Genomic DNA, 25,883 nt, shown 5'->3' on the forward strand with positions numbered 1-25,883 from the left:
TTGCTTATTTTTTTTTTGGAAAACAGTAAATGTGAAAATTCATGGACAATAATAATTATATTTTAGCATTAAAAATATAATTTCAGTTAAAGAGTTAATTAACCATTACAGAAACATAACAATCTTTTTAATAATAAGCAATAATAAAGCAATATGTGGTCAAATAAATGTGTTAAAAATAAAAAATAAGAAAAAGAAGACGCATCCAGACCAACAGGCGGCGCTAGACAAAGGAGAGGACAGCCGTTAAATGATGTGAGGACGTCAGTGAGAGGAGAAACAACGTTTATCTTTCTCGGTGCATTTGAATGAAGGTGCTGCTGAGCTCTGAGCCGAGGCTCCGTGGTGCTGAAAGGACAGCTCCTCTTCTCTCTGGACCGCGCAGGTACGACGCAGCCCGATCGATTACAAACATGCGCTCTTTAGATAATCGTGGTTTTAATTGTGTCGTCATGGAGATAGAATGATTGACGGCGAGGGAAAAAAAAAAACAGTGGAGAGGAAATGTATTGTGCGTTTTCATGGTGTTTTCATGTGGACGCTACAATTTGTGGTTCCATGTTTTGATTTTTACTACTTGATAATGATTTAAACGCCTATTGCTCTGTTTTAAAAAGGTGCTGCATAAATAAAGTTATTATTGTGATGGAGACTTCACTATTTTGGTCTGTGGACCCACATGTGAAAAGACTGAGATATTTTTAGAATGCTCTGAGTCCCCTGGAGAATCTCCAGACCCACATTTGCCAGAAGAAGTTAGTTTTCCTGAGTGCAGACCTGTCATATTTAGGAGGGTTAATTAGCAGAAATAGAATCTACTACCCACACGTTTGTTTGTATACGTGAAAAATCACTTTGGGACTGTTGTTTGTTGCATTTTACGCACTTAATTTTGGCAAGATTGTGTATTTTTATTTGATCCTGTTATACAATAAGGCTAAAATACACCGTGTACAAACAAGTGTTACACTCATACCGTTAAGGGCAAAAAATGTCCCATTGAAACCCATTCAAACTGCAAGTTTTTGAACTTACACTTCCATTAAAGCATAATACAAACATTTCATATATCTGGGTATCAATCATTTTTACTACTCTTCACCAGATGCCGTCATGCATCTGGAGAAAAAACATGCTATTCCCACTAGATGGCACTGTCACAAGTGTTGCTGGTTTTTCATTTAAAAGAGCCCTTTTTTTTGACCCAGCCGTTAATATTTTGTCTCGGTCGCCTTAGAATTATATAGGCACAAAAGGCAGCCATCTCGTGCTACCAAGTTTAGCTTTTTTTTGAAGAACAAATTTATCACGCAAACAACAAACATCATCCTTTCTGTGTTTTGAGGGCCACCGTAGTTCCGACATGCCCTGGAAAGGGAGGTAAGTGTTAGGGAAGTCTTATGATTAGTAGTGGTTCACATGTATAAATATTTTTTTCCATGGATATCCTTTCAGCGTGATTCTTCTTGCGATGGCGCGATGGCTACTCGTATCTGTGCATTCCCTTTGTATGTAAATTCGTGTTGGGTCCTATGTGAACACAGCATTAGATGTCCCAAATTCTTACACACTGGACCTTTAAAACATTAGCTGGATCACACATTATGTACAACCTGTCAGTAAATAGTTTTGAACCTGATGACTTGAGGTATTTTATCACATTTTATTTCTGAATAAAGGAAAGCCACTGGATGATGATACAGCATATTTTGGTATTGGAGTATACTAACCTGGTTTCTTGCTTACAGATTCTTCTTCACTATCACGCAGACATGTTCACCAGGATGTTAAAACTGCGGCTCCTCAACGCTGTAGCACCTGCCTACTTCTTCACAGCTACTGCGGTCACCTTCATCTTACACTTCTGCTTCTTCATCCCAACGTTGTTCCCAAACCCTGACACGTCACCGGGGGGTTCGACGACTCTTCACACGGTGGTTTTTCTGTTCTTGATGTTCAATGCGCTGGGGAATTACATAATGACTATCAAATATCCTGCTGAAAGTGCCAATGAGACGGGGGTGCCGGTGTGCTCCCCGCACTGCTCAGACATGGTGGACGCTCACTACCTCCTGAACGGTCGTCACTTCTGCAAGTTGTGTAAGAAAGTCATTCTCAAGCGGGACCACCACTGCTTTTTCACGGGGAACTGCATCGGCAACAAAAACATGCGCTACTTCATCATGTTCTGCATCTACACGTCGTGCACGTGTTTGTACTCTTTGGTTCTTGGCGTGGCCTTCCTCACAGTGGAGTACTCCCTCTCCTTTGAGAACCCACTCACCTTCCTGACTCTTCTCCCCTTCTCCACAGGCTACTTCTTCATGGGTGAGTTTTTAATCACTTTCAAACTGTGGGTAGACGGTTTGTGCTATAGGAAATATGTGGTTATTACGGTAATTTCACTCATGCTGTTGCAGGAAGCCGGATAATCAGCGTCTTTGTCACCACAGAGGAGAGGGTTGGGAAAAACCACCTGTATATAGTTTCCATTTTGTTGGCCTGTTTTTGCACATTGAGACAAAAACGCAAACAAATACAACTACAGTTTTTTCTGCCAGATATTGGAAGTTATTCTGGAAAAATGGGCAACAGCACTTACTCATGGGACATTACTGGCCCTTTTATGGTTAAAATGAGCAAAACAAAAAGTCCAGATGGACCTTTTGGAAGCTGAAGGGTTAAAGTGATCAAAACATTTACTGCAATTCCAAGAGCCCATTTTCTGGCACAGGAACTTTTCTCATTTACCCGGGAGTTTTGAAAAACCTTGACGAATCTACTGAAATTAAATTCAATTAAAAACTTTCCCCCCGAAAGAAGTACCTAGTCGCCACAGGGGACTTTTCAGATTACCAGGAACTCTAGAGGGTGTGCTGAAGTACGCTGAGCAATTTAGTGACTTTGTCGCTATATTTAGTGAGTGTTCAGACCCCTCAAGTGACCTTTTTTCCAAAGAAGTGACTTTGCACAAAAGTGCGAACAATTCGGTCGTGAATTATAACGTTGCAACAGCAGCTCAGAGTGAATGCCGGTGAAACCTATTTGATTCGCACACACCATCCCACCCCCAATTGTTCTGATTGGTTAGCTGTGAATTCATCGGGAAACGAGCCACGGTCAGCAAAATTACACAGCCGAAAACTGTGAATGCTGTGTTGATTGTAAAAATACTTCAAACGTACGTATAATTTTATGCCTATCGGTGCTTTTCCACTATACAGTTCCAGCTCGGCACGACTCGGTTTGGTATCGGTTTCCATTACTATAGTACCCCCTCAACGTGGGCGGAGTCATCATAGCACGACTGCATGAAACTGCCGTGGCGTGAACGAGCCAAGTTGTGCTGCAACAGCGTCATGGAAGAGCAGCACTAATGTAATAATTGTATTACATATCGCCCCTTTAAAGACATATGACTCATTTCTACTCACAGGAACAATCTCAGGCTTGCAGCTGTTTGTCGTGCTGATGCTGTACGTGTGGCTGGGCATCGGCCTGGTCTGTGCAGGGTTCTGCTGCCAGCAGGTCCTGCTGGTGGCCCGGGGACAGACCTGGTGTCAGAAGCAGAGAGGGCAGCTTGTGGACAATCACAGCCCCTGGCGAAACAACCTCATGGACGTCTTTGGCACGCGCTGGATCCTCGGCCTCATCCTGCCCGTACAGACTGTGGAGACGTGCACGGATGAGATTGACGCACAGAAACAAGACTGAGTGGAAAAGCACAACATCATATCCACATACTCCCAAATGCTTCCCATAAGGTTATCATTTTAAAATGGATGCTTTATGACTTTGCAATATTTAGCTTTTAGTATATACATTCCTTTAATGATAGGAGCCATATAACAATGTGAAAAAGCATAGTATATATATAGGTGTATCTTTTACGTAGGTTCTTATAAAGCAGTATTAAGAAAATGTTGACGTAAACATGCAGTTGCTTACATGAAATTACAGGGATGTTTGGGTTTAGGTTTGTATTATGCCACTGGTCTGTTCTGAGATAATCAGTCAAAATGTGTTGAGGTTTTTATGACAATGAATCACTTAACGTTAAGGGCTAGCACACAGAAAAACACTATTTGTTACATAAGGCTTGAACCTGGTGTTTTCTACTCACGGGAACGTGACTCACAGTCTGATGAAGCTACAGTGATGTGTTCCATTGTAAGAATAGATAGGGGGGAAAAGTGAAACTGATTACCATAGTAATATCCAGGGTATTAGTCACAACGTGCCATAAAATCCTATCATACATGACCCCAAAGATGAGTTCACTACTGTATACTGCTAATGATGCCGTCTGTTGTATAACAATAATAAGGACTTTTCTAGGGCTGCTAATCCATTTTAATAACCAACTGTTTTGAGCGTTTTTTTTCTTTTTAAATAATTAATACAAGCTCTTAAATGTGAATATTTTCTATGTCTATTAGTGCCAATGTCATGATAAAACATCATCATTTCAAGGTTTGAGAAACAGATCGACATTTTCTTTAACATTTTCTGGACCAAACAACTAATCAATTTATTAGGAAGATAATAATCGATTACGAACATAATCATTAGTTGCAGCCCTAGACTTTCCAGTGTTATACTGTGGCTACAGCTGTGGACATGTTCAATAATGTTTTCGATATCAATAAGTACACTTTCTAGAGCTATTTTGTCTACTATTACACCAATAAAGGTATTTAAATGTAAAAAAGTGTTCTTCTTCTGTTGGATTTTCAGTCTGAGCTGGGAAAGTGCAATAAAAAAAAAAAAGGATGAGGAGAGGATTTTATTGAATGAAACTTCATTATTAGTAAAAGTGTCTTTTGTTTAACAAAAATTACAGAAAGCATGTTTCGCAATAACACACAAAAAAAAGCAATGTGAAGGAATTTTCCCCTTTAAAACAAAAAAATGATTATCTCTTTAAAGTTACAACAGTAGTTCTTTAAATAAATAATACAGTATAAACCTGTACTTTCTCAACTACTTATGACATTGTCTCTCTTAATAATTATCTTTGAGATGTAAAAGAAAAGAGTCAAACTCAAATAATAATCTTAATTCTTTGGAGACCTTTAAGTAACTTTCTTTCCACAAGTCTGTCACAAATAAAAACAGAAATCTAAGCTGCCAAGCATGGATATGGACAACAAGACATTTTTAAAAAAAAGGCACACGCATCTACTTAAACATTTATATTCACATTACTTCATCAACCCACGATGCTCAATAAACGGGCCAAAATTAGTCAGTAATCTTTCAGCTAAAGTGCAAGAGTTTAGGAGATTTAACGATTAATATTCAGCCGTTCTGTCCTTTAGTCTTTGTGCCTCACTTTAATACGACGTCATACGTTGCTCGACGCGACAAAAACGTGAATTACATTGGCAGCGACATATGTGAAATCAAAGACAATAATAAGGCTACAACACCTCACGACAAGTAAGTTCAGTCCCGGCAGTCCCTTAAAAAAAGGGAGGCTTGAAATAAAAAGTGGTATTATTTTCTCAATTTTATTTATGAGTAGTGCCAAGTAAGTTAAGCGTTTGAATGACTTTAAAGTTTTTAGTGCATTTTTGTGATTTACATACCATAATTCGAGAAATAAAGATGTGTTGACCTCTCTGGGGTGGGGGGCTCAGCTGGGGCAGGAGGTGAGGTGATATCAACAAGATGCTAGATACGCTTTGGCTTCCCTCTACACACACACACACACACAGCGGTGGCTCTGAAACCAAACACACAGGTTGTTAAGTGTTGGTTACCCTGCTGGGCCTCGGTGTTATTGTTGCTTTTATTCCCAGACAATGTGACTGAAAGCTCCTAAGAGGAAGGCTCTGACTGCTGTTTGTGATTATGAATCTTTGGATAAAGGTTCTTTATCAGCACCGCCTGGAGCTTCCCTCTCAATCTGAACGGTGCTTTGTTGTTAAACTTCAGTGACGGCTGAATTCAAAAAGAACCACAAAAACATTGTACCACTCTTATAATGTAATCTCACAAAACGTTTTTTGGGGGAAAAATAAATAAATAAACACAATTTCAGTCAAGAGCAACTCTAAATACATCAACGTTCTGCCATAACTTGATCTAAAAAGTCAAAATGATGCCTATATTGTCTCTACAGAAAAGAGAGTCAGGGCATGTGTGAGGAATTAACGCCACGTGCCCTCACATGTGTGGTTCTCAAACTGTGGCACGTGAGCTTCCTCTGGCGGTACTTGGAGAAAAAGTGTGTCGAAAAAATGAAAGAAATAAAATAATAATAATAATTAGAGTCACCTTATCTCTCGCAGAGCAGAGCAAATCTGCTTCCTGTGACTTAAAACAGCTCAGTATCTTCTCAGGTGGTACTTGGTATAAAAAAGTTTGAGAACCACTGCTCTAAAGACGTGCACTTACGCAGTTAGGAGTTCCATATAAAAAATTCCTTTTGCTTCTCGGAAACCAGAGAAAATATCATAAACAAAAGTTTGAAATGTAATAATTCTACCTTGGTATAATAATGGATGCACTGCAGCTTGATATTTTGAGCTTAAACCAGCAGCTCTGAAGGGTTTGTTCCAAAGATGAAGACCGTACGCGCAATACAACCTCCGGACAAAAGCATTAAAGCATTAGGTTCAGTTCAGTTTATGTTGGTTTCGTGATAATATTTGATGCTGCATTGCTTACTGGATTAGGGCCGACCAAAAGAAAGCTTTTCTTCATATTTTCTTTCATCTCATTAAGTAAAATAATTTTTTTGTTCCCCAGATTTGAAATCACTGGTCACGTGCACAAAATACACTAAATTATGCCAGGATTATCTGAGCTTTAGTTCCCAAATGCTCCTTGTCTGTGCTCTGCAGAGAGTGCTGAAGTTTAGTCCAGAGCTGCGGGTCCTTGCTGCTCAGAGCCTCCAGCAGCAGGGCGGTCTGTTCTCGAAGCTGCTGCAGCTGGCACTGGGTACGCCTGTTCTCCTTCATTAGCTGCTTTGTGCGCAAGGTGATCCCCAGCAAGCCTGACTTGTTGAGAATATTGTAGGTGTTACTGAAGCGCTTCTGTTTGTTGCTGTCTATGGAGAGGTCCTGCTGGCATTCGTCAGCATGGTTCCTTTCACTGCCCACCTCTGGCTTGAATTCATCTGTACAGGAGAGCAGAGCGCTGGTGTCTACCAGCAGGTAGAGCGACTTTTCACTGAGCTGCTCCTGATTATCATCAGTCTGTGTGTGGTCGTGTCCCGCGTCAGAAGTGGGGGTGGCGTTGACTGGAGCCTGCAGTGGTGGCTGCGGGCCGGGGGAGCTGTAGGGCCTGTGGCTGTGGTGGTGCTTTCTCTGTTGCTGGTCATGACCTGAAGATGAACACCCCCTCATCCTGGAGGATCCCACCCTTTTAGAGGGCAAGTCTGCAGGCTGAGGGGCAATTCTAGGGTATGATTTGGGAGTTGGCATGTGGCCTTTCAACTGTCCGGCGTTTTCAGCGCACGTCTTTGGAGAGTTGCTGCTGCCATTCGATACCATGGGTTGGAGAAGAACCACCTGTGATTGAGGCATGAGTTCCAAGGGTGAAGGAAAACCCCACTGTTTTTCTGCTGGAGCCATCAGGGGCTGCTGGAGAAGGAAAATACTTTAGTTTTGTGCTTTTACACAAAAGGACTTATAATACAGTACTCTTTAAATACAAGAATCATGGACAAATTTCCGTGAATGCATTGCACAAAAACTATAACAGTCACCGAAGCTTTATATACATTCTCTTTTATCATAATAATTAAAAATACAATTGACTTGATAATATACTCTAGATTTAAGGAATAAAAAAAAAATAAGCAGGTAAATCTGCTGTTTAAAGTTGTTAACAGCAACACAAACAAACAAACATAGAAAGTGTGCAACTACTACCTATTGCGTGTCATTTTCTAATTGTGAATAAATTACTTATCATGCCAGAAATTCCAAAAAAATATTAAATGAAAGACAATTAAATATTACCTTAGCTTGTCAACTGTCACAAACAGTTGGCAGGCTAAGGTGAGAAAGTAATAATCATTAAAACCCTTCTTTCTTCTGCAACAACTAAACAAGCCCCATGTTATCAAAACTCTTCCAAGCATAAAGACATTTACAGTGCTAAACACAGGCAAACAATCAGCATTGTATTTTACCTGATTTGGGACAAAGTGGTTCATTATGATCATTGGAGATAGTCCCGCAAATGAGCCTCGCATCACAGCCAACTGAGAACCAGTAGGGTCCTGGCTGAATACGGACCGCGTCCCTCCAGCTCCTTCAGATTCAGTCACATCGACTGTGCTGAGGTACTCAGAGCTAGCGTCTGAGGAGGGGGAAGACAAGCATATGGGTCTTGACATGTGCAAAGGGAAAAGACTGACCCTACTATTGTGTACAGTAACTGAGGCCGAACATAAATATGATGAAATCAGTGGTGGATGGAGATAAGCCTCCTTAGTGTATCTTGAAAATGACACCACAAACCTGGTGAGGAGGATTAAACTAAATACAGGCCAACCTTCCTAGCGAAAATAAAAGGTAATCAGGGAAAAAGTGGCCCATTGGAGAATAACCTACATAGAAAAGTTGACCTAGATCCCCAATTTGATTAGAGCTCTCTAGACTGTCATTTTCTCGATGAGGGAATTGCCAACGATACAGTACACACTCACACCACTAGCAATGTAACTGAAACAAACCTGAGAAGCCTGAATCTCTCTCCAGGTCAAGCTTTGATGTCCTGAGACGCATCGCCCTGGTGAACGCTGGTGTCCTGTGTCTGTCAGGTCTACTATAACTACTCATGTTGGTCCGTTCTGGAAGAAAAGAATCAGTGTTCAAGGTTCACCAAGGCTTCAGTGGAGTTCAGTTTGCTTTTTTTACCTTGAGTTTTAGGTACAAATTGTTGTGTTTGTTAACATCTGGCACACTGTTAGGACGCATTAGTGATGGGGGTAAAATTGAATCTTGGCATATACTTAGGCAATTTTAAATAGTGTCTCCTCCCCCATAATCGGGTTATTTCGACAAGCTCGATGAACACAAACAGCTAGAAGTACAAGTTCCCAGTTGACCTAAAAAGTATTGGAAGTTCTGTTTATCAGTGTTATCTGTAATCCAGAAATTTGAAAATAAATGTTCCAGTTTCATATGAAGCATGTTAACTTGAAGTCTCAAATGTGTGCCTTGTTTGAGAGGCTTAATTCATTTGTGCCAAGCATTTTATTTTAATACAGTACAAGCATTATGTTCACATCTGTGACTTTTTAAGCTTGTTGTGTAGCACTATTTCAAAAACTGTTAATAGGGAACAATGCTTTTGAGATTATGGACACTGGCATTTGCATTCACTGCCATTTCGGTCTCACCTCACTTATTTATTGAGGGTATATATGTCCAGGTGCCAAGATGATACAATATTTCAGCTATAAACGTATTCTTTCCCTTTCTAAAACAATATCTATGTCTATTGATAGTGCTAATTTGAATTAATGGTGTGTCCTCTGACTAAATGGTTGCTTTTTTAAAGCACTACTAAAACTAGTGCTTGTGTGTGTATAAATAAACGAAAGTAACAACACAAACTAAGGCTGTCAGAACACATGCAGCTTGTATGCGAGCGGTTGTTGTGCACGTCGTTCCTCTTTGAACAACTACCCAACCTTAAGTAACAGCAAATAAACTGCGATAAGTAACCTAATCTTACTTCGTCAAAATGCAACATCAAATACATTAACATTAGCTACTCCAGCAGTTAGCACAGTTGGCTAGGTTAACGCTAACTAGCAACTAGCTCACCACTGTACTATCGATATCATATTCGACTAATTATATTTCTATATATACATATTATATGTATATATTACGATACTTACTAATATCCCGTTTGCTTGAAAACATAACTCACTCTAAACCGTTGTCCAAGATAACAGTTTTCCACTTGATACACCCCTATCGTATTTTCTGTTAAGCTAACGTTAGCTACGCCCTGTTTCTGTTTCTATAAAACGCAGTCCCTCATCGTAGACTTGCAGGCAACTGCTGTTAGCCCATCAGCAAGTTCGTTTCAGCGCAGTTCTTCAGTTTGCACTTAATAGAGTGGCTTTAAATTCTTCATCCGCAGCATATTAAGGCATTGCAGTAATCATTTTGGGAAACATCCGCTGCTGCTCTGTTGTCTGTCTCTTGGTGGCGCCTTTAAGGCAACACCGAGGACTTAGTCTCTCCGTATCAACCTGACTGGCTGCATACTGACGTTGCCGGGGAAACATCAGATTCAGGTGTATTATTGTTCCAGGGAGATGATGAGGCAACATGAGCGTTTGTTTTTGTCGTGTGTGCGGCCCCTGCGGGATTGTGTGACTTAAAGTCGGTAACGTGAAGCTCAGGTAAGGATGTAAATCAGTGTTTCCCCTAAATTTTTATATGGTGACCCACTTTTTTAAAGTTGACAAACCCTGTTCACAATACAAATAGTGACATAATACTACTACTAATAATGTCATATTTAATATTAAATAATAATAACACAATAAATATGAGAAGACAGGTTGACAATGTAACAATTTATTTCCGAAATAAATATTTAAATGACATCAAATGCTAATACAGTAGAAATGTTACTTTTTTTCATCGAGATTTTCTCTGTGTAGTACAGGAAAATCATTCATCCTCATTTTTACATAACTACTTCAGTCGATCCCTTCTTCACTGCAGGGTTTCCAAAAACAGACAGAGTAAGACACCTGAGCTGTGGGCTCATGTGAGTCGAGTGTCACCAGGGTCCACACAAAGAGAAATGCTTTCAATATAATATCAGTGAAAAAAAAACAAAAAAGAAAACAGCTGTCATGAATATCAATTTCGAGCGTGTTGTGAAAAACAGATGTGTCCTTTTTCACGTATACTATTCTGTCAAAAAAAACAAACAAGTAACACAGAGGCTTCATATGTTTAGGAAATGTTGACAGTTTGATATATTTACGTATACGTACTTCTTGCAAACATTTTTTAATCATTTGTTTTTCGTCTGGCGAGAATTAGGAGTAAAATACTTCTTGTTTGGTCACACGACACAATAGAGGAAGAGGAGAAGTACAAAATAAGCAGCTAAGGGACTGTTACTTAGCTATAGATAAATGCCATATAAGTTGATGACACAGTTGAGTGTAACTTGTCCTATATCCGTATTTGACCTCGAAAATACTATCATATTGAGCAGTTCTGAACACTGTTTCCATGAACACTAGAGGGAGACATTACTACATGTACAAGGCAGCTGCACATCAACAACACCAACATTTGCTGTGGTGACAAGTCGAGGAGTCTTGATAACAAATGAACAAAGAATGACAAACTTTCTTTTACGTGTTGCTGTTCCAAGTATATTTAGCTGTATCAATAAATATAGATTTTTTAAACATAGCCACCTTTAAATACCAAAGAAATCGGCAAATTACAATAACTGATACAGTAATAACTAGTATAAAAGAAAAGGCATCAGTCTGTTTGATTCTACATTGCACTGGCTCCCAGGGAAATCCTTTTGTGTCATGTGTTGAACAGCAGTGTTTCCACATTTCAAAACACACTCCTTTTTTCTTTTTCTTTTTTGGAACCTTGTGGTTACAAACAATCTGCCCATCAGTGGAAGGGCATGTCAGCAAAACAACCCAGCGCTTTGAGTCTCTGGCTGCAGACACAGTATTGATAGATGAGCGGAGGAGACTCGTGATGCCGTCACTGGGCTGGAAATAAATAATGAGCCACACTGCAACAGGGGGTTGGGTCACCACTGCAGTTACCTTCGAGGGATCTGGCACCTAAAGGACACAAGACAAAAAAACAATGCATATTTTACCCTGGGAACACAGAGCATTTCAGCTGCTTTTTTCCATTACTTTTATTAAAACATACAGCATATACAGAAGCTATAAGAATGTGCAGTATAGTATGTCTTATATCCTTTTCTTCAGCACAATGTAGGAAATCACCAACTATATTAACACACCTGAGCAAAAAGCACTTAAAAATGCTATTTTTATGAACAAAAAGGAAATAAAAACAGTCTAATTTTGGGACTTCTGCACATTTACTGCTACTTTATATCACTACTAAACACACACGCCCCCAGGATGTCCATATAAGGAGTTGTGTTGGGGATAAGGAATTGCACCATCACCTGTCACATTCTTTGACTTTTTGTCGCTCCTTCCTCTTCCTTCCTCTTCCTCTTTGCCTTTTCCTGCAATGAGAGCAAAACCAACAGTAAACCTCCGTTTCCCCCGAGATGGACACTCATCCTTTTTTCGGAAATCAACGGCAAATTCATGGGTCTTACCGTTCAACCTTCACCACAGGTTTCTTTACTCTGAGGAACAAATATTTCGACAAATTAAAAACAAAATCATTGTAAACATTTGCCAACAAGAAATGGATATTATAATTAATTATACCTAATTTGTTTTACCCAATTAGTGACACAACTGTGTTGCTAATGTATTTTCTGGTGAAGGAATATGAAAGCACATAATATTTTCCTGTGTTTTTGTACAGATAAATATGCATAAATATTCATGACACAAACTATGTCTTGGTTTCTTACCTACATTCACATGACTGGTGCTCCACAAACGTCATCTCGACATAAGCCTGACCCGGCTCTGATGGCCTGATTTTCAGCAGCTGGAGGACAGAACAAGGTAACGCGATGTCAGAAGCAGGACACTCAGTGACGTGAGGAGCGCGGTCGTTCTGAACCGGGCTTTTGCTCCCTTTTACCTCCATGGTGACATTTGTGGTGCGGGTGGGATGACACTCCAAGTTCTCGTCCCCGCAACAACCCGCGCACCTCACCAGCGGCACACAGGAGGGGCTGTAGATGTGCTCCACCTCCGTCGGGTACTCGTGCACCACCTCCACGAGCTTCTCGATGGTCCGGCAGAAGCTGCGACTCCACACTTCTTGAAACATTAGCACTGTGGATGAGAACAGGAGGCTGAGTGTGAGCCTCTATGTCCCAGTTATCGGATAAATGCATGATTTCACAGTGCAGTTGTTGGAGTTGGACTATAGCAGTATCAGTAACTTCATAATTCTACAACGACAGGCTCATGCAATGTGCAAAGAAACCTAAAACCCAATATGCCAGTGTGTATCCTGTTTTATCCATTTTTAATTAAAAACGCTTACATAACAAAGTTGATACTTGAGTAAAAGTACAAGCATCTCACCAGAAAATGACTGTGGTAGAAGTCGAAGTCACTTTTTTTTGTACTATTACTTCAATAAAAGTCTTAAGAGTTGTCCAATCCAGGCTCTGCTAGTCTACGTGTCCTTGAGCGAGACACTTCACGGAGTAAAGTAGCACAATTTATTTCAGAAATGAAGCGGAGTAAATAAATAAATAACAAAGGAAAATACAGATCTGTGACTTTAAGTACAGTAACAAAGTATTTGTTCTTTATTAAATTGCAACACTGATGTGCAGTGCGCTTTCCTGTGGGAGTATAGTATGAGTAAGAAAACAATCACTGAAAACACGGGCCATGAACGGAGAGAGAGAGCCCAGCTGCCCCCACGGGCACCCTCTGGGACTGCAGTGACCCCAGGGTTCACCCACTGGAGCCTGACACCACAACAGCTGTTTATAAAAGCAGACAGGCTGCGAGGAGACGGCTGGGGAAGCATCATGTACAGTACATGTACGGTGAGGAGATGAACTGTAATGCCGGTTCACTGGCCAGTCACTGCTTCTTCAAACTGGCCGTGTGTCTGCTCCGTGTCCTCTCAAGTCGTTTTTTTAAAAGGGAGGATAGACACTCAGGGGTAACACCTGCATGTCCTGACATGAATTCATAGACACGCTTACTGATTTACCGTCATCAGCGGTGCGTGACAAACAAAGTAGTGATTAACTGCGTCTGCATCTGACAGCCTCCAGTTTGCTTTCTACCGCAGACCCAGTAAAAAAAACTGTGAAACTGAGTGACACTTACCTTCAGTTGTGCTGTTCATACTCGACACGGGGATAGTCTGAAAAATACAAAAATGAGGACAAAATGAATGCTCACTCAGGGCCTCAGGGTCACTGTGACTGTATTATAATGTGAAACCGACATGTACTGAACTACTAGTAAAATTAAGTGAACGATCTTGCCTCTTTTTCTGCAAAACAAACAGCAGATTCATAAACATATATATATATATATACATACATACATATATATATACTGTATATATGTCTCATATTTGACCGTGTGCCCAAGTGTTTACATTCAAAAAGCTGTTTCCTGTCGTGTAAGATTCAACACTCTATTTATTTTCCCGGTTGATGATTTCCTCCTCTGTCTTGATTTGCTTCCCATCGTCCCACGATAAACAGAGTGCATTTCCCATTCGCCTGGGAAAACACGAAACCTCCAGCTGACTCCGTCTCAGGAAGGGAAATCGACATTTTAATAAAAAAACGTCCTCCAGCCGAAGCGCAGGGGGCAGACGTCAGGCGTCAGACGACCCGCTTCCTCAGTGTCTCCACATCACTGGTGTTACATGTCACTGTTTCCATGACACACGTAGCCCGCAGACACTTTAATACTTTATATGCAAAGACTTTACTCGTATAAGATACACAGAAAGAGGACTGTTGTTTTTTTGGACTTCAAGTACCTTAAAGCAGGGGTGTCAAGCTCAAGTTCCCACTTAAGATCAAATTGTGCTGGACCAGTAAAATAATAGCATAATAGTCAATGAACGACAAGCACTCCAAATGTTTCCCTTTGTTTTACATTAAATTAAGTATCTTTTTACCAAACAACCTGCAATTTTATGCCTAAATTAACCATTTACAAAGGCACAAAACATTTAGCCACAGGTAAAATAGAATATTTCACATTCTGATTAGATTCTAATCCTAATTTCACAAATTCACCATGGGGGGCCGGAGTGGACCCACTGGTGGGCCGGTTCTGGCCAGCGGGCCATAAGTTTGACACCCCTGGGTTAAAGGGATACTTACCAGAAAATGACTTATGTAGAAGTTGAAGTCTTAAAGTATGACATTTACTCTTACTTAAGTATCAAAAGTAATATTCTTAAATTTTAGGAAGTAAAGAGCAAGGATTGAGCCCCGGTAGCTCAGTGGTAGGGTGAGTTGTCTTTCAAATGGAAGGATTTGGGTCCAATTCCTGGCCCTGCTAGTCTGTATTATGTGTCCTTGAACAAGACACTTAACTCCATGTTGAAGCCTGTGAACGCCAAAACTATAGCAGCTCATCAAGACTAGAAAAACTCTATATGAATACAGACCACTACCAACTCTAGTAAGAGGAAATGTAGTGGAGTAACAGTAAAGTAAGTACCCCATCTGTCCATTGCTAAATTGCGTCCACTTCCTGTTATGAACCAGAATTAGGGGTGAGGATAGCATCTGTCCGCGCAGCACTACACGCGGCAAAGACGTGATTAAAGAGGAATGTCCTGGCAGGTCCTGTGTGTTTGGGACCGATCCGTCAACGCTTCCCTGCAGCAGGGACACGACAGCGTGACAGTCGTCAGGTCAATAGATAGAGATTCCAGTCAGCCACTTTAGGCTGCGTCCTCCCTGTGTGACGGGAACTGATGAGGCATCTCCCTTATTTCCAAAGTGGCCAGCCGTCCGGTTGAAATGCATAGCTGTTCTATATCTGATCTATAGAGGGGTATTCACTGAACTGTGTTTAGGACAGGACACATGCATGGGAAAGTACGGTGGCCTGGAAGTGCAAAGCATTATTACAAAACATGGAACATTTTTAAAAATGATGAAGCCAAAAAGCATTTGGGAAAGTACCAAATGCTGCAAGTGACCTAGAAGTGATCATTATATATAATGTTATACATAATTTAACACACAAACGGCCAAGTCAAGGCTTGTGGAATGACATTAAAACATTTATTTTATTTTATTTTATTTTATATAACTGACAAATAAAGTTATGGCAAAAGTTTGATTTGAAATGTAGTAAAAAGACAAACTCAGTGGCTCTTATTTTGAAAGCCAGGTTGAAAGGAAGTGGTTTGTGTTTTCCAAAATGTACATTCCCTGTTCCCTATTGCGTAAGAATTGTGTCTTGGTACAATCCTTTTGTGTAAGAATTGTGGCTTCATTTGTTTTGGTATTTATATGCGTTTCACATTTTGTAATAAAACGTCATTTCCAATTTGTACAGTTGTCTGTAGACTTTCAGGACTTTTAGAACAGACTTTTTTTTTGGCTCTGGCCTCAGTTGCCCTTGAGAATGTGAAGCGGTGGGGGAGGATTTTCTAACCTTGACATCCCCCGACACCTCCTGCGAGCGGAGTAAGCTGACCAGAAGGAGCTACCACATCAGGAGAGGCTGCGTGAAGCTCCTCACGTAGTCATTCCTTCCTCTAAGTGCACTTGCGTTATGAACTGTGTGATTAAGGTTCGTCGGGAGGTATTTGAGCACTTGCAAAGATGGAACGCTTTACATTGATATGTGTATAAACTTGTCTAATAGCAGCAGCAGGATAATTGTCTGGGGTATGGACTGAGATTACCATGAGTCATTTTCATTTACTGTCTTCATTATGTTGGTTTGACTTTAATTGACCTCAATACAAATTCCTCATGACAAATCTGTGTCGTTTGCAAGGTTTTTAAAGCCTGAATCCACATCTGTGACTGGATCACACGTCAGGAACCTGAACTCCCAAATGCGAAGCAGGTTAGGGCCATGAATTTATGATGTTGACACCAAATATCAGTGTGCCGTGTTTGCAGCCTCAGCAGAAATCCACATTCACATTCTTCATAGTAACAGATTTCGGTTCTTGGCGGACAGGAATGGAACGCAGCCACTGCAGCTCGTCTGACTCACGGTTCAAAATGCTGCTCATGTCTGAGATGCTCTTCTGCTCACCACAGTAGCAGGAGAGCGGTTATGGCATTTCCATCCACACACACAGCTGCCAGTCACTCAGTGTTTGTTCTTTCTCTCCCCGCTTTGTTTTTAATATTCCAGAAGATCAGCAGTTTCCAGTTCTCAACCCGACCCAACAATCTTGTCACAGTCACACTTTGTCCATCATTCTGATGTTCAGTGGTGATGAAGTTCAGATGTTTGGAGCTCACGCGGATCATTTTCGGGATCAAATCATTTCTAAGTCCTATATTTCATATACAACATCTATGGCGGTTCCAGCGAGAAACGGTAGCCGTCGTGCTTGACGGCAAATCTGCGCCCTTTGTTTCTAAAGTCTCTGCTGCGAAAGTGAGTACGCTGCTGGCTGAGAGTTTGCTCCGTCCTCCGGGGTCACATCAGAGGACCCGTGTGTCCCTTGGCTCCCGCTGTCAGGCCGCAGAGGCCCCAGGCCTTGTTAGTCTCCACTCCCACACAGCCCAACTGCGTCATCTTTAACCTCCTTGCTTAAACCCGATCTGTCAGGGGAAGGGCAGCGAGTGAAAAGGGAGCCAAAATAAAACATGACGGGGACCGAGCATTATGGTCATAAGGGGAAGGAGGGGGGGGGGGGGGGGGGGTGAGAGGCAATTCAAGAGCAGGTACCATGGTCAGTTGCCAAAAAACAATGCACACCAGCTAGGCTACATATTCCACAAATCAAATACAGACTAGTTTCTTTGTCAGATCGGCCTAAATAGATAAGACTCCTTCTCCTGGGCGAGTGGACTGGAAAATGAGGTGACGCTAGATTCATTCATCCTCTTGCGCCACAAAAACAATGGCGGCGAAGCCAACGTGTGCAAGTAACCGGAAATGTGAGGAACCCTTAAGAGGCCCGTTGATCACTATCAACCAAAAAAAAGAGGAAATAAGCTAAAATATCAATAAATAACCAAATCACTAACCACAAATTCATGTTGAGACGTTCCACCGCTTTGCACAAAAACCTGTCTGGTGTCGTTTTGTGAGTAGTTGTGCATTTTATTTCAACATCTCATTATCAGCATAATCAGTTGTCACATTTTATTTACAGTACTGCTGCTGCATCTTTTTAGTGTTTTTGGAAAACCCCCTCTTCTGTTTCTTGTCTCTTGGTCACAAATACAGATCCAAGGTCTTGGGCATGGTTCCATAACTTTATAAAGCTTTTCCCAAATAGCAACATTGTGGATAAACAGCGCATGGATGAGATGCAAGCACTGGAGTTTAGTGTCAAGGTCACACGAAAATGAAGACCAGAAACAGAGGACTGTGTCCGGGTTTTGATTCGACTGCAGCTTGACTCTCCCTCATCCATCCTTTTATTGAGAACCAGGTTTCCGCGGCCGTGACACTAATTCTCAGGCCTCACACGGGGTCCGCAGGTCACTGTGTCTATGTTCCGCCACCACAAAGGAAAGCCAAGTTCTTCTGCTTTGTATACGCCAGGAGGGCGAAAACTGCAATGGCAGTGGTGCCGTTGCAAGTCTGACAGTAACCAGCTGGGTCTCCCGGGGCGGTCGGGTCAAAACAGAGCATGTGGTGGATGTGACACGACCATTTCTGAAGTAATATGGGTGAATGGAGCCTGTGGATGCACAGGGTACCCACCCACGTCTGGGTATTGTCACTTTCCCACAATACGGCTCGACATTATACGGTTTGGGTCGTTTTCCATCACTATAGTACCTCCTCAATGTGGGAGGAGTTGCCATAGCACGGCTGCGCCAAACTGCCGTGACGTCGTTTTATACGCGACGCAAACACACAAACTAGTGACTAGTAAAGCAGTTGTGTTGTGTTGTAATGTTTTCAGTTTTCAAGTCTTTTTAATTTCACTTGGAACCTGGTGCATGACGCTCTCGGGATGAGAGTGGGTTGGGCCTCATGGTGACAAGGCTCCAGGAAATGACTTGGCCTGGATAATGAACAGTTCATCATCTAACCCGTGTGTAAATAGTGTGTTGGTTTGAGGGAGTGACACAGTTAGGCCACCGATTGGTCAATACCGGCTGTCAATCACTCAACTGTGCTGTACTTTATCTGGATGACATGATAATTCGCAAAAATGGACGTCATGTTTCTATTGAGGAAGGCCGGAAATTACAATGTTGACAGAAGTAGGCTCTCTTTTGGTTTCTTTTTGAAACCAAGAGAGTTGCCCCCCAGTGGCTATTCAATATATTGCTACTCCCGGCTTGTCCTCCTCCTGCAAACTGGAAGACTATGACTGGTTTGACTATGACTAAGTCTATAATCACTACCTCATACTTATTAAATTTCGGAACTCTCTCATCTTTAAGTTCATTCCCTCTTAGGAACTCAGCTCTTTTGAAGATAATCACATCTCTGACACGGAGTTTGTTTTTACCGAGTTCGGAGGAGTCCGACAAACAAGGATCAAGTGACAGGAGAGCGGTAAACGCTGATTTAGATAAACACCGTTTCCTCAGTGTATGTCCATTAAAGCATGCACAAATGTCTCCCTGAGGACACATCGAGACACACACACACACACACACACACACACTGCATAAACGGTTCACTCCAGCCCCAAACACACACACACACACACAAACACACACACGACACAGGTCTTGAGATAAGGCTGACCGGTGGTAATTGTGGTCTCTATTACAGTAAACGCTGCTCTCCCTAAGTAAACCACAGTAAATTACATCCAGATGTGAGATTAAAGCTCGCTGAGTAGACGGCATGCCCCGAGCAACGCGGCCTCGCCTCCTTCGCAAAGGAGGAAGGCGAAATCCATATTTCCTGATTGCGATTGAGACTCTCTCGTGGGCCAAGGGAGCGATACCTATCAGTGCCTATCACGTCTGATCTACAGAGACAAGAGGATGAGACACTGGCACAAGCGGGGACTTGAATTCTTAATGTCCGATTGTTGATGTCAAAATCGGCCCCCGCTTGACCAGACTAGATGCTCATTTGAGCATTTGAGTTTGACGCCCCTGAGAAGGAAACACCTGTCTCATGCCATAAACGCAGACACGAGAGCAACGGGGGCTGAGGTTCGCCGCCTTCATTCGTCCTCTGAAAGAGTAGAGTGAGTTGGGCAACGAGACAGCGTCTCCCGTATCAGATTCTTGTGGTTTTATCAGAAAACGACTTCAAAAGAGACATCACCAGAAGAATGTCATAATCTCATACCAACGAGGCTTATCATTGTCATACTTCACTGACTTTCTAAAAATAACTGGAAGTGATTTAGGAGGAATTCTGACTTGTGCGGCTGATTGACGACTATTGGCAGCCGGGTCTGCTTCTGTGGATGCAAGATTTCACTTGTTATGTGCCCAGACACTGACGGTGAGGCGCTGTACGCACATTCCAGGGGTTTCGCCGTAAGGCGGCACGCGTGAAACGGACAGAGATGCACGCGCCGTATGTGGTCTGCACAGGAAGTGCCAATAATACATGAAACGGAGAACGGGGTGCAAAATAAGCGTTGGAGGGAGGGAGGGAGGGCAGATACTGGATCATATTTTCCATCTGGTGAAAGAATGACTCAGGGGTTACTATTCTTCAGAGAGGAAACCCAGGTGCTTCCACCGCGGGTCGAGAGCCAGGCTCGGACGCGCACGTGACCCCCGAACAAGTGCATGAGAAAGGATCACGGGGGCTTACACAATAACAGAGTGTCAGCTGCAATATTGACGCGGCACCTTCCAGCGATGACGCACGATTTGCATAATATCTACTCAGAACTCGCTTGTAATAGCATGTAACACTAAAGTGTGTGTGTGTGTGTGTGTGTGTGTGCTGCCAGGTGCTAACAACCTGTTAGGACTTCAAGCAAAATAAGATTATGCATGTCTTCCATGTGCCTGCAGCAGATCAAATTTCCTACGGGGATAATAATAATAATAACAATAATGAAGTTGAATAAGAAGAAGATTATAGCGCCAATCACGTCTCATTTTAACTGCAGATTTACAGTAAACTGGTGGTTCCCCTGGAGGTCGAGACCTCCACAATGTGTTGTAAAGACAAATCTGAGGGGTGAACAAGATTATTTTCAATAAAGTCTGGCCTCTAAATGACTAAAAGTATCACTCTTTGATTTGCTGCTCATAAAGTATCCGGCACAAGTCGACACGTCTTTGTCTGAGGTGTCACAAACAGTCTTGTGGCCACAAAACATCTGGCTCATTTTATCATATTTATTGGATGGTGGACGATTATTGCTCATTTCATGGTAGCTATGCTGTAAATCCCTGCTCGTAAAAGCAGAATTATTAAACACTTGGCCTCAACGCATGAATGAATAACGTCAAGTAAGGGGCACATAATGGCCGTACACTCCGAGTGAAAAACATGAGACTTTTTCCAACAACATGTTTTCTCTTTTCAACTTTGCTGCAAGTCTGTCGGTTTCCTGAGGGAGCTGGCTGGACACACGGCCACCACGACTGTGTCATGTTGACACTACTGTACGTGCAGGGGGGGAAAAAAAGCCTTTTGGTTACTTCTTCAAATATATTCAAGGTGGGGCCATGTTTTCCAGGTAATCTTTGAGCCAAGAGTGAAGGATCCAGCTCATTGACTTGACAAAGAATCTCCGAAATTAAGAAACAAACGCCCCCTTTTTCGGCTCTGGATTTTGTCACTCCTGTTTTGACTGAGCATGAGCCATGAGCTGCTTATGAGGATTAGTGGAGTGGTCATGCCTCTCCCATCTCCGCTCATCCTCAAGTCGGCAACAGCTGCAGATTCTCTTGTTAGACAATCTGGTGGCTGTGGAGCTTTTGTGGAACCTCGGCGAGCGCGGCCGCGTCCGTGTTTAATACGGCTATAAATGTGGCCGCGGGGGTTACGACGTCCACAGGCAGCAGCAGTGTGTGGAGTGTTACCCTAACAGTGATAGATTGCAGGAATGACCTGGTGGGGCACTAAACATGAGACGCGTCAGACACAGCTGCCAACCCTCAGCCACCTAAGGGAGGGAAATCAGAGACTGAATGGACTCAAGAGCCTGAGTGTTGGCACGAGTCCTGCTGTACAAGCACATCCTCTTACAAGTGTTTCTTACGGCGTGACACATGAGTCCTCACTCCAGTTTCAACTCCATCCTGTTCTGGCACATTTCTAATGAAAGAGACTATAAAAGCAAAGCAAAGCCATGCAACAGAAGGGAACAGAACAGCTTTGTGCTAATCCGGTATTGCCTGACAATGATATGAGGAGCCTGAAGTGATGTTTCAATAGAGTTTTCACACACACAAACACACACAGAGAGAGAGAGAGAACTTAAAGCTGCAGTGCGTAACTTTGGTTGACTTCTGTCAACAGAGGGGATGTAACAGTAGTCGCACGCTGCATCCGCAAAAATGCGCTCTTTCAAGCAATACTATCAGACATGACCAAGGGAGCCTGTGTGTGTATACACAGGTAGTGCAGGGGTGGGGTTAAGAATCATAACTCAAATTTAAACTGTGTTGTTTTAAGCAACATAATTCACTTCTAAGTCTTTTCATAGGCACTATTACTTTTTTTTTTCAGTCATGCTCCAACTTGACAAGACATAGAACTTCCTGTACGCAGCACGGAAATGACGCCCGGCGACACATCCATACGCCGAGTCATTTTGCTAGGCAGTAAGTTACAGACAATGACTTAAAACAAATTAGCGTAATGCTAATGCCGTGTTTCCACGACGTGGTGCCGGCACGCCTCGACTCTACACGTGTCGGACTTCTTGCTCATGCCTTCACCTGTGACGGCACGCATAGTATCGACTGCTTAAAAAAAGTACCAGGTGCTATCGCTAATGGAGAAATAAACCAAAAATAGCCGTGCCGTGCCGTGTCAAGGCGTGGAAGAGAGGCTTTAGTATTGTGTTGAAAAGTCGAACCTGTGTCGATCACACCCAAGTACGATGCTTGGAGTTGCGTGACGACGACACACCCATTTCTTTGTAGAACAGTCTCATCCCATTAGGACTACTGTCTGTATTTATATCAAAGGTAAGAGGTAACAACACACACACACACACACACACAAAAGACACAGGGGGGGCAGCTGGTGCAGAAGAAAATAACTTTTTTTTACTGGATAAACACTTTTTCTCTCAGTCCAAGGAGCTTGTAAACAAGAACTTTTTAACTAAACATCCTTTATATAGGCTACATATATTTTTTTCTTCCTTTCTTTAAAAATAAATAAATAAATAAATAAATAAAATTAGTATCTCACCACCATAGAAACCTGATCTGGATGTAAATCTACACGGAGACAAAAAAGAGCTCCTCATACAGGAGTGAACCGGCTTTCAAAGCGTAATTATATACTCTGAGTAATCCTCGCCAAATAAACGAATGCGTCACTTTGGATCACGAGATCTTCGGGGAGCGATGCAGTTTGTCACGTTCCTGTTTATGAATGAAGTGAAGTCAGCGGGAACTGGCGCCCATTTAACACAGCACATAATAATAATAATAGTAATAATAATTATGACACAGCAAGAAGCAAACAATAAAGTTTCACTGGGGGAGAAAAAAATAAATAAATAAAAACAAGGATGTGGGACTTTGTTACCTGTGCAGGTGTGAGCAGCAGATAAAGCGCCACCGCAGTCTCCATGACAAAACCCAGTTTCATTTCGCGATGTCTGCAAGTGGGTGTGGGAGCAGATGGGAGGTGCACGCTCCCGATGTGTCCTCAATAAAAAAAAAAAAAAAAACAATCCAACAAAAATGGTCAGAAAGTGTCCGGGACGAGAAGATGCTGTCAGAGAAGTGTCCTGAGTGCGGCGTCCCGCAGCGTAGAACCCCCGAGGATGAACTCCCTGAGGAATAAAAGGGCCAATACTGTAATAAAAGATACTTTCTTCTAAGTTTGACTTTGTTCAAGTGTCGATCCGCTTCAAAAAAACACACGCGCACGCACGCACCCACATGCACAGACACAGACACGCGCGCACACACTTTCAGTTTTCACTGCGGCTCCGAGCTCCAGCCTCCACAAACACACACTTGCCTCTAATTGCCCCCACACTACCTTCTCACAAGCTGGCCATTTTAATCTCCTCCCCTTCTGAGGACATCATGTGTCTTCACTGAACTCACTCATGGGGATTTTTTCTTTTCTTTTTTTTTTTCTTTTTTTTTTTAACTCTCTTTTTCCTTTCAGCTGCTGTAATTCTGTGATGCTGTAAATGGCTTCATTTCTGATTCCCAGACTATACACCAGGTGATTTAACACCATATACAGACCCGCTGCATATCACATGTTCTGAGGAGGCTCGAGGTAAACATTAAACACGGGTGAAATACTTGTCGCCGTCCCAGATTTTCCTCTGGGATTGCCAGCGTTTAGTGCACTGTTTGCAGAGACTCGGAGGAAGATTCCACTACTGTTGACACACAGAGTTAATCTCCAGTGTGGGACTTCTGTGTTTGCAGAAACCCTGGAACGAAAGGATTCCTTGTGGGCTTCCACACATTCCGTCGACAGTGCTGAGAAGCTCCGCTGCCTCCTGCTATTGTACAGACCACACACTTGTGAGTGTAATGTGTCTAAACATCTCTGGCAGTGAGGGAACCCTTCTTCTCCACGACTGTTGAACACAGACAGTCGCGATCTAATTACACTGAGCAACACAATGTTCTCGATGGGTGCTCTGTGAAACTCTGGCACAAGACATTGTTCTTCAGGGAGAGGAACCCCACATTCCTCCTCTTCTCACTGAGCTGTCACTCTGGAACGTTCTGATTCTATACGTCCACCCTCCTGCTGAATATTTATTAGCTAAACGTTGTGTGAGGGTCGTGTCAGATCACTGTTTCATTTTTAAATACATTATCTTCAGAATGAAACAAGTAACACGATGTGATAAGGAATGAACGCACAGAAGCAGGCACATTTGGTGTTTAGCAGCAGTCCACGGTCATGAAAACAGAGGCTTTTATTTGAGTGATAGAAGTAGTAGTATTAGTAGCAGTAGTGGTAGTAGTGGTGGTAGTAGTTGTAGTGATAGTAGTAGTAGTAGTAGTAGTGGTAGTAGTGGTGGTAGTAGTAACAGTGGTGATAATAGTAGTAGTAGTAGTAGTGGTGGTGGTGGTGGTGGTGGTAGTAGTAGTAGTAGTAGTAGTAGTATTAGTGATAGTAGTGGTAGTAATATTAGTAGTAGAAGTAGTAGCAATAGTAGTAGTAGTGGTAGCTGTGATAGTAGTACTGGTAGTAGTAGTAATAGATAGATAGATACTTTATTGATCCCAAAGGAAATTCATAGTAGTTAATTAATAGTAGTAGTGGTAGTGGTAGTAGTAGTAGTAGTAATAGTTGTAGTAGTAGTAGTATTAGTGATAGTAGTAGGAGTGGTCGTGGTAGTAATAGTAATAGTAGTGATAGTAGTAGTAGGTGTAGTGTAGTGTGTAGTGTGGTGCTAGTAGTACTAGTGGTGGTGGTGGTAGTGGTAGTAGTAGTAGTAGTAGTGACAGTAGTAGTAGTGGTGGTAGTTGTGATAGTAGTATGGCTTTCCATATAGTAGTAGTAGTGGTGGTAGTAGTAGTAGTAGTAGTGACAGTAGTAGTAGTAGTAGTAGTAGTAGTCACAGTAGTAGTAGTGGTAGTTGTGATAGTAGTATGGCTTTCCATATAGTAGTAGTGGTGGTAGTAGTAGTAGTAGTAGTGACAGAAGTAGTAGTAGTAGTAGTAGTGACAGTAGTAGTAGTGGTAGTTGTGATAGTAGTATGGCTTTCCATATAGTAGTAGTAGTGACAGTAGTAGTGGTAGTTGTGATAGTAGTATGGCTTTCCATATAGTAGTAGTAGTAGTAGTTGTAGTAGTGGTAGTTGTGATAGTAGTATGGCTTTCCATATAGTAGTAGTAGTAGTAGTAGTAGTGACAGTAATAGTAGTGGTAGTTGTGATAGTAGTATGGCTTTCCATATAGTAGTAGTAGTAGTAGTAGTAGTAGTAGTGGTA

At 42.1% G+C, this 25,883-nt stretch overlaps 3 protein-coding genes across 7 annotated transcripts; 1 reads left to right on the top strand and 2 right to left on the bottom strand.

The window, feature by feature from the left end:
* Positions 1-298: 298 nt before the first annotated feature.
* zdhhc22 (zinc finger DHHC-type palmitoyltransferase 22) lies at positions 299-4,686 on the top strand. The gene is made up of 3 exons (XM_058616119.1): positions 299-385; positions 1,749-2,328; positions 3,437-4,686. Exons 2-3 carry the CDS (start codon positions 1,773-1,775, stop codon positions 3,712-3,714), a joined length of 834 nt encoding a protein of 277 aa, XP_058472102.1. The 5' UTR covers positions 299-385; positions 1,749-1,772; the 3' UTR covers positions 3,715-4,686.
* On the bottom strand, positions 3,205-10,163 carry cipca (CLOCK-interacting pacemaker a). 5 transcript variants are annotated; one of them, XR_009233817.1, is made up of 5 exons: positions 9,869-10,162; positions 8,693-8,809; positions 8,147-8,316; positions 5,592-7,592; positions 3,205-3,667 (listed from the first exon to the last, which is right to left on the bottom strand). XR_009233817.1 is itself a non-coding variant. In XM_058616118.1 (4 exons), exons 2-4 carry the CDS (start codon positions 8,796-8,798, stop codon positions 6,795-6,797), a joined length of 1,074 nt encoding a protein of 357 aa, XP_058472101.1. In that variant the 5' UTR covers positions 8,799-8,809; positions 9,901-10,163; the 3' UTR covers positions 4,810-6,794. The 5 variants fall into 5 exon arrangements, 3 of the variants coding, with proteins under 3 accessions (XP_058472101.1, XP_058472100.1, XP_058472099.1); XR_009233818.1 differs by lacking the exon at positions 3,205-3,667 and having other exon boundaries at positions 4,810-5,728; positions 6,494-7,592; XM_058616118.1 differs by lacking the exon at positions 3,205-3,667 and having other exon boundaries at positions 4,810-7,592; positions 9,901-10,163.
* Positions 10,164-10,543: 380 nt separating this feature from the next.
* pgfb (placental growth factor b) lies at positions 10,544-23,986 on the bottom strand. Its single transcript, XM_058614521.1, has 7 exons — positions 23,495-23,986; positions 13,991-14,027; positions 12,774-12,970; positions 12,598-12,677; positions 12,334-12,363; positions 12,175-12,237; positions 10,544-11,815 (listed from the first exon to the last, which is right to left on the bottom strand). Exons 1-7 carry the CDS (start codon positions 23,555-23,557, stop codon positions 11,794-11,796), a joined length of 492 nt encoding a protein of 163 aa, XP_058470504.1. The 5' UTR covers positions 23,558-23,986; the 3' UTR covers positions 10,544-11,793.
* Positions 23,987-25,883: the final 1,897 nt, after the last annotated feature.

This window comes from Solea solea, chromosome 18 (genome assembly GCF_958295425.1).
Source record: "Solea solea chromosome 18, fSolSol10.1, whole genome shotgun sequence".
Classification (NCBI taxonomy): Eukaryota; Metazoa; Chordata; class Actinopteri; order Pleuronectiformes; family Soleidae; genus Solea; species Solea solea.

Excerpts from the sequence above, each read along its gene's own strand:
- pgfb (XM_058614521.1), bottom strand. The coding sequence starts at position 23,557 with ATGAAACTGGGTTTTGTCATGGAGACTGCGGTGGCGCTTTATCTGCTG. Across the intron at positions 12,971-13,990 it reads TATGAACAGCACAACTGAAG|TGCTAATGTTTCAAGAAGTG; the intron begins GTAAGTGTCACT and ends TCTCATCCACAG. Across the intron at positions 12,238-12,333 it reads CCTGTGGTGAAGGTTGAACG|GAAAAGGCAAAGAGGAAGAG; the intron begins GTAAGACCCATG and ends CTCTCATTGCAG.
- cipca (XM_058616116.1), bottom strand. The coding sequence starts at position 9,893 with ATGTTTTCAAGCAAACGGGATATTA. Across the intron at positions 8,810-9,868 it reads TTCAAGCAAACGGGATATTA|AACGGACCAACATGAGTAGT; the intron begins GTAAGTATCGTA and ends CTTTTCTTCCAG. Across the intron at positions 7,593-8,146 it reads ACCACTTTGTCCCAAATCAG|CAGCCCCTGATGGCTCCAGC; the intron begins GTAAAATACAAT and ends TTCCTTCTCCAG.
- zdhhc22 (XM_058616119.1), top strand. The coding sequence starts at position 1,773 with ATGTTCACCAGGATGTTAAAACTGCGGCTCCTCAACGCTGTAGCACCT. Across the intron at positions 2,329-3,436 it reads CACAGGCTACTTCTTCATGG|GAACAATCTCAGGCTTGCAG; the intron begins GTGAGTTTTTAA and ends TTCTACTCACAG.